The sequence below is a fragment of the Prorops nasuta genome, unplaced genomic scaffold (genome assembly GCF_024137725.1).
Source record: "Prorops nasuta isolate Cenicafe-Biocafe unplaced genomic scaffold, Cenicafe_Pnas_1.2 PNAS00003, whole genome shotgun sequence".
Classification (NCBI taxonomy): Eukaryota; Metazoa; Arthropoda; class Insecta; order Hymenoptera; family Bethylidae; genus Prorops; species Prorops nasuta.
The window spans coordinates 9,102,515-9,113,743 of record NW_027116800.1 but is presented as its reverse complement, the minus strand read 5'-3'; the positions used below and the strand labels follow the sequence as shown (position 1 = coordinate 9,113,743).

The window sequence follows — 11,229 nt, the reverse complement described above, 5'->3', positions numbered from 1 at the left end:
TCCACAGTGGGGACCTGAAAGGTATGGAAGAAGAGATTGGGTTTTTATTTGAGTTTGCCTTATTGAATATTTAGCAAATATGAAAATCTTCTCGTTGATTTATGAATGTACCTGGACGGTAGGGGGTCCATAATTTTGAGCTGGTGGACCATAAGAAACGGCTGGTGGACCATAGGTAGGAGTTGGTACTTGAGCGGGGTCCTTAGCCGGTTGATACGGTGGGATGTATTCAGAATTGACTGGTTTACTGGGTTGATAGCTTGGTGGTCCATAACCTGACGATGGCTGTTGGTAACTGGTGTCCGGGACATCGAATGAGCCAACGTACCCTCCGTGGGACCTAGCTATTTCTACAATCTCGTTCTCATTGTGCTGATGATGATGGTGGTGGTGGTGGTTTTCGGTACCAAATCGTGGATCGCCTGGCAAAATGTCTCGCTTCTGTTTGCTGGCTGGAGCTGCCAGGACAGCACCGAGGCAGAGCTAAAACAGATGAAAAATTGCACAATTCAACGTTTATCCTGAATCGACGAAAAAAATCTCATCGTCTCTCATTTTGAATGAACAAAAAATAATAACGAGGCAAGTATATAATAAAAGTTATTTTCTTCTCGCCAAGAGCAGAACCGAGAAATTCCTCTACGCTTCAGGAGAGTTTGGCGAGGGACACTATAATTTTATTTATGTCCTCACGTAATTTTAATAATCCCAAGGAATCGATGACTCTTACGAAACTGACATCACACATAAAATTCTTAACGAGATTCATTGTGCAGACTCGAACGATGTCGCTTCTAACGTTAACCGATCGCGTGTATTTGACCGGTAAATTGGCACAGCGATAAATTCACGAAATATTAAGGAAGGGTACTTTGAAAACGGTTGATTGTTATAAATGTATCCGTTAAATTAGGTTTAATGTTAATTGGCGAGGGATACTTGAATTATATCTAACGAAGCGTGGTTGCTTAGATGAAACGAAAGCCGAGGAGTTTGGCAGAGGAATCCTTACCGCACTGAGGAGGAAGAGCTTCATGTTTGCCGTAAGGAGTTTGCCGAAGAGTTGAGCATCGGACCGACGACATTTCGACCTTTTATACATGAGCCATGCTCCCCCCATATGATTTCGCAATCCAGTGGCATTGGCAGAACTAGATTTTTAATGGACTCTTCTTCGGACCTGCTCCCAGAGCTTCGAGAGCGGCAGCATTGCCGAAATGCTGTCTGAATAGGCGGTGGTGGTGGTAAGGCCCAACGTTCGTGAAGTTGAGGATGACACGTGTATCGGTGTTCCATACTCTCTAACGTAAACACACACACACACACACACAGAGTTCAACCCAATCTCATATTTTGTCTCATCTACAAGGATCCAGCCCAAATACACCTTTCTAAATCAATCCGTCGTTGAAAAATTATGGAATTTTACCATCCATCAAAACAATCTGATATAATCCCTTCCTGCAAAGGAAGAAACGCACAAAAGTCTCTATATAGTTCGCATACAATGCCTAAATATGGAAAATGTTCATTAGTAGCCTGTATATTTAATTAATTTACAATAGCATCGCGTTTACAGAACCGGTCCGAAAACGGAAATGCTGACAGCTGCTTTATTTTTGGAGCGATTTTTTAACGTAACATGAGTATTTCATCAATCATCGTCTATATATTGTATTAAAAAGAGGATCCCCTAATCCAGAATGCGGAACTCTGCGAGCGATAACTGATGTGTGGTATATTTTACGGAACCCGGAACCTGCATAAGAGCGACTCTCGATTTGTCTGCGATAGAATAAGAAAGAATGCTCGATGCAAATCGTTGTTTCTTTTTTAGCGAGGACCTTCTTCTTGCTCTCTTTACCGGCGCGTTTCTCACTTTCATTTTGCTTCGATTTCGCGATGATTAAACGATGGATAGCTTAAACGACGAAGCTTTTACAAGAATATGATAAATAAGGATGAATTAGGGATGAGATTTAATGGACCGAGTGAGAGATAAATGGCTCGTTAGTTCGATTAACTGAACGCTTAGCCCGCGCCCATTAAGGTGAGTTGATTTTTGCATTAACAGCTCTCAAGTGCTGCCAATATACCGTCGAGACTATCGACATACAGTCTCGATGCTTGTTTATAATGCACGCGTATATACCAAATGACCCACTAAGGAAAGATTTTATACGAAATAAGTTTCGTTTTTGCAATAAATCAATCTCGAAATGTCCCTTTTATTTTCACAGTCTTCGATCTACTGCAGGATTCGTGATTATTCTCGGTATAATAAAGCTGTTTTGCAAGCTGGGCAAGAATATACCTACTCTTTTGTTACCACACGCATGAACATGTGCCTAAAGTTTTTACAGTTGCGACGAAATAATTATGTTAATTATTTATTGGAAACTTGATTATATTCTCTTCGGAATAAATATTGATGAATCGAGAGGGAAGAGATTGAACAGCTGCGGTCGATTTGTAAACTACAATGAGCAGAATTAAAAATAGATTATTTACAGATATACATATATTGGCAAGGATGCAAATCGGTTGGGATAATTGAAATAAATCAAGCTCGGTATACGCTGAAGATTTATCGTGGTGATAAATAACGCAAAGTCCGAGATTACATTGATATTATTTTTAGATTTAATAGTTGCATGTTACACATCGTGTTAATTGGGTGCCTTTATGGAACGTGTCGAAATAATTTTACGGCTTCCCGAGCTCGCTTTGTATTATTATTATTTTTCAACGGCAGTAAGAATTCAAGTGAACTGAGCACTGTTCCCTTGAAAAACTTGTCATATATTAATAAGATAGTTTTGCTATATATAGAGACAAGAGAGAGAGAGAATAGTTTTCAGTCCTTAGGTCGTATCTCACAAAATTCTGGAATATCGCGATCGATAAAAAACGTAAAAAATTTATATGAGAGAGAGAGAGAGAGAGAGAGGAATATGGGTGAAATCTTTATTTAGCAAGAGGCGCACGTATTCGGTGCGAGATTCGAGAAAAAATTGATCATTTTCGAGCGTATGTAAATTTAGGCTCTTTGCGCAAGCTGGGTCGAGGTTTACCGTGGAAAATTGTTGGTCGATGGCTTTTTATTTATTGAAAGGATAGCTGAAGGGGTAAAAGATCAATAATAGTTTTGACTTGAGAGTATAGGAAGGCCAGTGAGATACACGGTTCGATAACCTACGCTTGAATGGTAGATTCTTCGTAATTCCGTTGAGCGAGTGTAATTTTCTTTCGGGAAGGTTGTTTATTGGCAGGCTAGCGATGAATAGTCGACTCGTTTCAGAATGGAGTAAGCGGCCCGTTTCGTTTACTCGACTTCTCACAAATCGTCATAAAATAAGAGACAAACTATTACTAGTGTCTTGGTACATGCTAATTTTTCCCCATTGCGTAATATTACGTGCTTATTTACAATGTATAAGATCTACGTTCTTTTTACGGGGTCGTTGCCGCGCAAATTCACCAAAAAATTATTATCTTCTTCCATCGTCACCCAGTCCTTTCTGAGCAGATCTTATCGTTCAATTTCTTATTAAATCACTGTAATTTCAGTTTCAACAATCGTACATTTTTTTGTCTCAAAATTAAAGAGAGTCTTATATATATATATATATATACATATACTACATATCTCGCAGTTTGGTTATTTATATCTGACGAATAGTTTGAATATAAATGTTCCATAAATTAAAGCATTAATTATTGTATTATGCAAACAAATACTCGTAAAACTTGATTAGGCTCGTTCGTAGTCGATGCCTGATCTTAATTACGCCAGTGACGATCGACTGAAAAGAATATTCCAAGCTGGATCTTCCATCTTTAATTCCAGTTGCATTTGCGCAGCATTGCTGTATCCCTGTAAAATTAACCAAATAGTATACTGTAACAGTGTGAAGAAAAAAGGAAAGTGTGTGTCCAGTCGATTTTTAATTTAAATGCCTAAATTTAGGTCGATGGATACATAGATGTTTACCAAATGTTTTAAATTGCTTAATGGCACTTATCGCTATTGAAAAGCGGTAAATTTTGGAAATTCTAGTTTTAGACAAATGGATATTCATGATCGAAAGATGTACACAGCGCGATATCTAATGGATAGATGAAGTTTTCGTGTTAAAGTTTCTTTTTAATTGCCTATTCTTTCTCGCTTTCTTACAATTTCTGTTTTGTTTTTACATTTCATCGGTACATATTTTTTTTAGACAGACTGTATCAAACTTTCGTGCGGAGAGACTGACGTCTAACTGTACAATATTTGACCGGATTCCTCTTTCTCCTCGCGCGCGCGTAGTTTGTTTTTTCTCAAAACATAAAACTTGTGTCAGAAGATTTCGTAGCCTTGAGGACTAGCTCGATCTTAAGCTTTTGTGAAATACGTGATATTTAACCATATCTGGCTATACTCGCTCATTAATAAAAATGGGACACTACCGAAGATGTTAATGAATAGTGTTCGTCCTTTCAAAGGATAGGTCTAAGTAAAAATGCTACTGTAATAAATGTTGCATAATCCAACGCTGTTATGTAAATGAAGTCGCGATAATTAATCAACAAAGGATTCAAAAGAATTGCACGCGATTTTCAAGTATAGCGTATGCCTAATCCTTGTGAAATTATATACGTATAGGTTTAACAACGTCCTATCCAAGATTAGAAAAAAATTATATAGGGAAAAAAAGTGTAACTAATTGATTTTGGAGAAAGCGAATAGTATGAAATTAATCGATAAACATTTGAATCGGATGAATAGTGTAATATACATAATTTACCAGCTCAATATTTCTCATTCCGATTGGAAATCAATATTAATCATAGAAATATTGAAAGTTTTGAGAGAACTTGAGATATTTGAATTTCGTTTGCATGATTAGTTTGTTGGTTGAGTTTGAACCAAGTTTGTGTGACCACACTGACTAGGCTAGTGCCATCTACTCTAGCACAAGAGAAACGTGATCTAGGATGGTAAAAGTTCTACAAGTCCAACAAAACTCAACTCTAGGTTCTTCAGCAGCGTACGTCTCTACATTACCAACTTTAGGTTCAGGGACTACTGCAGGAATCGGATTAAAACTATCATTAATTTACTTAGCAGCCGCTTATGGCGCTCGACGAATGTGACAGTAGGGATAAATATTAATTAATCTTCGAAAGAACTTTTCACGTTCTGTCCTTTACGGTGATTAAATTCAAGATGCGCGCGCGGAAGCAGCGGTAATTTAAAATACTCCATCATTTTTACAATTAACAATTGGTTGTTTTCATTATTATATAGAATAATTAAAAATTGCTAATTGAGCATTCAATTTATCCTATATGTATATAATTAAAAAATCAAACTCAATGGTTTTGTTTCGGGATGTCAATATGATTTATCGAGCTAATTTTGACGGTGTAATTGAAACGCCCGTAGCCCGGTGTATATTTAAATTCATTTATTCCGTCATCTTTATTAATTAATCTCGTTACTCGGATGTATATGTTTAATTATTGAACGTTCATCCGATCCCTTTCGACAAGAAATGAAAGACTTTCAGCGAAAGTGAAAGGAGAAAGAGAATCGAGCAAATAATGACTTAACTTTTGCTTTTGTTCTAAACCGGTTTTCGCCCTGCTCGTGCGCGACCTTAGTACATAAGGATCACTGCTAAGATATACTCAACTACGACTTTTCTCATTTACTGTTCAGTCTCTGCGAAACGACTCAATGAGATTGAGCTGCTGCAACGGATCGACCAAAAATTCCGATAAATTCAAAATATTTGCAGGATTATCCTTCTCGCATAATTTTTGTTGAGCTTCGATATCCATTCGGAATATCCAGTGTTGGAAAATTCTTTTGATTGAGCTGTGTAGTGCATAGCTTGCCATACAAAGATATGGATGGGATTAGTGGTTTGTATAGTCCTTTTCATTTCGGAATCCTTTCACCATTCACTCTTTGAGCACCGAGTAGCCTCATACGGTCTCCTTTTTAGAGTGCCTATATCACTCTCGCCATATTTTTAACCGGAAACTCAGTTGGACTACGTGCACTGCCACTTCCTTCATCGCCTACCTTATTTGTTCAAATTACCCAATAATTCTTCAATCCTATATACAAATGACTTTTGCTTTCAGAAATTATTTGCCTTTGCCATTCAGTCTTAACAAAGAAGCAGCATCCTCGCCACGGTAAAAAAAAAAATTGCAAAATTATGACTGTATCGTAGGCCATGTTGTATCTCACAGTTTCCGTTAATAATTTACATTGGACTGTGTAAAGGAACAACTTCATGGTTATTACTACGAAATTGTTGTAATTTAGCAGAAAAAGAAATGACAGTGGGCTTTATTTTGCAAATGATTCTTATATGTACCTTTTAGGATTTCAGAGTTAGCGAAGGTCTACTCGACGAGGGGCGGGCTCAGATCCGACCGAGCACCGTCACTTTAAGAGGAAAAAGAAGGATATTGTTTGGATAATGGCGAAGGTTGAGGATGATTTGGACGGGGATAGAATTCATAGCTGAGGACCATTCTCTTGATTGGGCAGAGGAACGGCGGTCGTCGAACCTAAACGCACGGAAAGACGAAGAAAAAGACGGGGTAAAAAAAGGAGAGAAGGTGGAGACCAGATTGGCGAACGGAAACCAGTCGGAAAGAGAGTGCTTTCTTTGCGAAGTGACGACGGTGAAGGTCTTCGTATATAAGCCACTATCTAGTTCCACAATTGTCAGTGTACCTTGGCTCTACGCGAACTAGCATCCCTTCCAATTACCAGCTCTTCAGTGATCATGTTTCCACTCGTAAGTCCAAAATTAACCACCAATTGTGTTTTAAAAAACAAATCCGATCTCTCGAACGTATCACGCCAAGTGCAGCGCTATAATTCCTTCAAATTGACATTGATGAATTTAATTGGCAATGTTCTGTCGCGTATATGGGATATTGCATCGATTAATCTTACTTGAATCTCGATGGAATATCTTTTTCTCGTATATATTATATACATATATATAATATGTAGCAGAACAATTTTAATTAACGTCGAGGATAAAGAGATTGAAAGGGGAAATGAATCTGGAATCAGGAATCGTTAAGGTTGATGAAGTAATTTAATGATAGATTACTGCGCCTCGTTGAGAACAAGACGAATCGTTTCTGGACGTGTCATTTGGTTTATTGTATACGCTTATTACGATTGCACCTTGCAGTTGTTACTGACGGTGGCCGTGGCTACGGCCGGAGCATCGCATTTCTCCTTCGAAGGCCATGGCCTCAGCACCCAGCCCAGGCTCATCTCGCAATCGGTCCATCTACAAGAGGTTCCCACCAAGGTTATCAAGGTTACCAAAACGATAGCTATCAAAGTTCCAGTGCCCTATCCCGTTAAGGTAAGGGAATTAAGTCGATCGATTTTAACGATTGAAATGCGAAAAAGAGAAGAAGAATTTTCCAGTGGGAATACTATATATACAGGGTTGTAAGTAATGGAGCAGATAACTAGTGAAAATTGAATCCATTTGGCCTGATTGGCCAATGGGGTAAAAGCTTCGATGTTGGCGCGTCGATGTAACCCGAGACGGAGTCGGGGATATTGTTTCGCGCGGCAGCGAGTAACGGACGATCCCTTGGGATATGGAGGTTCGCGCTTGGCTAAATTTCCTTTCTCCTCTTCAGATACCCCATCACATACCGGTTCCAGTGCCGGTGAACCATCCCGTGGCGGTTCCGGTTCCGCAGATAGTGAAAGTACCGCATCACGTACCAGTGGAGGTAGAGAAGCCGGTTCCAGTCGAGGTGCATCAGCAAGTACCGGTGGTGGTGTCGAAGCCGGTACCGGTACCGCAGCCAGTTCCGGTTCCTCATGCAGTCACGCTCACCAAACCGATCTTCTATCCAGTGCCGCACCCCATCCCTTACCAATCTCACCACCAGCATCAGCAACAATATTCCAACAACTATAGCGAACACGAGGAGGAGCCCGAAGACACCGGGGACCAATCGCACTCGTACGATTCATACAGTTCAACCCGCTACGAACATTCTAGCGGCAGTAGAGGAGAGTTCCAACCATCTCAAACGGATTACAATCACTCCCAATAATATAACATTTTTTATCTTGTGTTTGTATATAATTTTTTCGTTATTGTTTGTACTTTTGTTTTTTATACCATGCTTGTTAATGTTCTGTTTTGTTGCTGGAGCACTTTTTTTTAGTAAACTTGATTGATCGAACGAATGTTTATGAATTACTTTCCTCCCGGTGAATCGTTCTTGGAGAAATCTTTCGAGGGACGTTTTAACATTCGAAATTGCAAAGGAACGACTTTGTACGGGTATAATATTAAGCAAGTTGCCTGTCACTCTGCTGCTGCCAGCAATCCGAGCTTCGACTCGCTTCTTTCAAGGTACACCCTGATACGCTATATCGAATTGAATCACGTGAAAACGAGATTTACCATAAGAGCGGATGCGAGTTAAATTTCATGTTTCGCTTTTTCCTTGATGTGGGTTACGCTGGAGCCAAGAACCTTGGCGAAAAGGAGCTCTCTTCGCTGGCGCATGATTGCTTCCTGCACCGAGAGTCTACAGAGAATATAAGCGGCACCGCACGTCCATCGGATGTTCGATTCGAGTGAAATGTTAATTTGCTTCGCGTGTCCGTTCGCGTATGAAGTTATTATGCGAACATCAGATTTTACTGAACGAGCGAGCAGCCACTCCGGGAAAAGGCTCGATTAAAGCGTGGAAATTGGGCGAATTCCGGCCCGTCGTAATCTCTTTTCTCCTTCGTCGAATAAAAGCGCCGCCAAATTCCACATTCCACTCATCTTACGTAATTGAATCGCTCGGAACCTTCCTCGAACTTATTTTTTGCTCTCGCATCGCGGCGCATGCAAATTTTCTTGATCGAAATTTCTTGGTCCGTATATACGTCTTAATGAGCATTTCGCTCCAGATCATGTAACAGCTTTTTACCCCGTGTCCTTGTCTCCTCCTCGCCCAATTTCGCTCCCGATCATTACGCCGGTTTCGATCTCCTTTCCGATTATCAACTTTACACACTCGTAACACGCTTACAGTGCGCGCGAACTGCCAACGATTACACATTTCGCATAATGAGCGCTGGTCACTGGCATCATTAACACGAGTAGGTATATCATACACGCACATTTCTTGCATAAATTACAATAATCTACGATATAAATACGCGATCCACGTGAGTATCTCGTCAAAATTTATCAAGGGATAATGAAATCATTGAAAGCGAGCCACGAATCGTCGAGTCACGATCGAATCAATGGACAGATTTTTTCTATGCTGTGTATATGCTGTAACTAATGTTAAATGGGAAAAATAAAAGAGAGTACAGAAATTGTAAGAAATTATTTTATTAGGACGGCAGAAGCAGCGTCATCGCCGTTCAACGTGCACAGTAGGTAATAGCATAATTAATACAAAACTTATATATATAGATATATATAGATATGTATAAATTCTTTCGAGTGCGCTGAGAGTCTTAGCGAGGAAGCGACGTCTCCAGACGGTTTAGAAGTTCTTGAGAAAACCGAGAGAGATTCGCCATTTGTGCCAGTCTCCTCTCTTTCGAAAAACACTTGAGTATAGTCCCTTGGAGTGATCACGATGGGAAATAGCCAGATTGCGACACGTCGAGGCGCTTTCGCCTGAGAGAGATCGCGAGGAAGCTAGGAGGTTGCCTCGGAGAGTCCTCTTGGGGTGGGTGAGGGGGTAGCTAAGGGGTCGAGTTTTACCAGGAGGAGTATCCGGAGTATCCGGAGTAGCCGGTGTAAGAGATGGGAGCGGAATGGACCTTCTCGACGACGACTGGAGCAGCATGGACCTTCTCAACGACCACAGGCTGGGCAACTGGCACTGGCACGTGTTTCACTACTGGGACGGCGTATGGCTGGGGTACCTTGACGGCGTATGGAGCTGGCACTGGTACTTTGACGGGTACATGGACTGGGTATGGCACTGGACGATCCACTGGTACTGGCACGTGTTTCGTTACTTCCACTGGGTATGGCTTGGGTACGTGCACTGGGTATGGACGGTCTACTGGGACTGCGTATGGTACCTGAACAAAAAAAATATCTATTATCAAATTATCCTGAAAAATATCCTCTTCGAAATGAAATCATAGAGTGTACGTGGAATTCATGACATTCACGCTGCTATTATGCAATCATTTATAGCAGTTATATGGAAATGCCAGAGTGTCTCGCTATCGATGAAATCTTCCATCGTGAATTTAAATGGTAGTGGCATATTTGGAGCGTGACCGGATCGTGCGTTAAGCACTCGTCATGATTTTCGAATGCAAATTGATCGGTGTGTCCTTCTGCCTCGAAAACAGATTCGTTCGGATCGATCGAAACGTTGAAAAGTTGGTTGATCGATCGATCGATAAACAACGTGTGGTATCTAGGGTTACGTACCTTAACTGGGTATGGGACGTGTCTTTCGACTGGGACGGCAACTGGTTCGGGAACCGGGACTGGGACTTCTTTGGTGATGACGGTAGAGTGGCTGACTCCTACGGGATAAGAGTCCCATCCACTCCTGAAGCCATATCCATATCCGCTGTCCAAACCATATCCGTATCCCAATCCAACGAGTCCACGTTTATCCTTCTTGGTTTCCGGTGCTTTGGCGTCACCCTTTGTTGGCTCTTCGGCTATCGCCAATGCCACGAGGGCGAACAGGATAACGATCTGCGAATGAAAACCGATTTATACAAGATTCTGCTTCTTTTCCGCCGATAAAACTCGTCAAATTCTTATAAAAAAATCGATCGCTAATTTTTTCTTTCGGGAGAATGCACCTTCGAACTGACGTTATCACGCGACTCTACTTGGATCCTGAAAGCCAAAGATATCCAGATAGGTCCAGACAAAATTAGCAAGGATCTATCGGGAAAAGCTAGAAGAGCGGAAAGCGAGAAGCACGAAATTCGGTAAGGGAGAACGGATTATTGGAAAACAGGAAGTAAAGTTGAAATTCGATTGAGCGACGTCTGCGTCGAGGTAGAAACTAGATCGTTATATATATATATATATATATCGGCGAGAAAACTCGTCGGAGGAGAGAAAAAAGTTAGGTCCAATCAAGAGAATAAACTTTTGTAACGAAGTTAGACCGAGAAGGTACCGGAAGTGGGATTTTATCAGAAGGAGAAGAATGATCGTCCTGAGGCAGGTTGGA

At 40.8% G+C, this 11,229-nt stretch overlaps 2 protein-coding genes across 2 annotated transcripts; one reads left to right on the top strand and one right to left on the bottom strand.

Moving 5' to 3' along the window:
* Positions 1-7,074: 7,074 nt before the first annotated feature.
* LOC136784607 (E3 ubiquitin-protein ligase RNF12-B-like) lies at positions 7,075-8,106 on the top strand. The gene is made up of 3 exons (XM_066745389.1): positions 7,075-7,110; positions 7,215-7,394; positions 7,681-8,106. The coding sequence occupies exons 1-3, from the start codon at positions 7,075-7,077 to the stop codon at positions 8,104-8,106; spliced, it is 642 nt and encodes a 213-aa protein (XP_066601486.1).
* A 1,666-nt stretch (positions 8,107-9,772) lies between these two features.
* On the bottom strand, positions 9,773-10,757 carry LOC136784602 (zinc finger protein 512B-like; the record flags this gene model as incomplete). The annotated part of the gene is made up of 2 exons (XM_066745375.1): positions 9,773-10,102; positions 10,464-10,757. Coding segments are annotated over 2 exons (624 nt in total), but the record flags the coding sequence as incomplete, so codon positions are not given.
* Between the last annotated feature and the right edge of the window lie 472 nt (positions 10,758-11,229).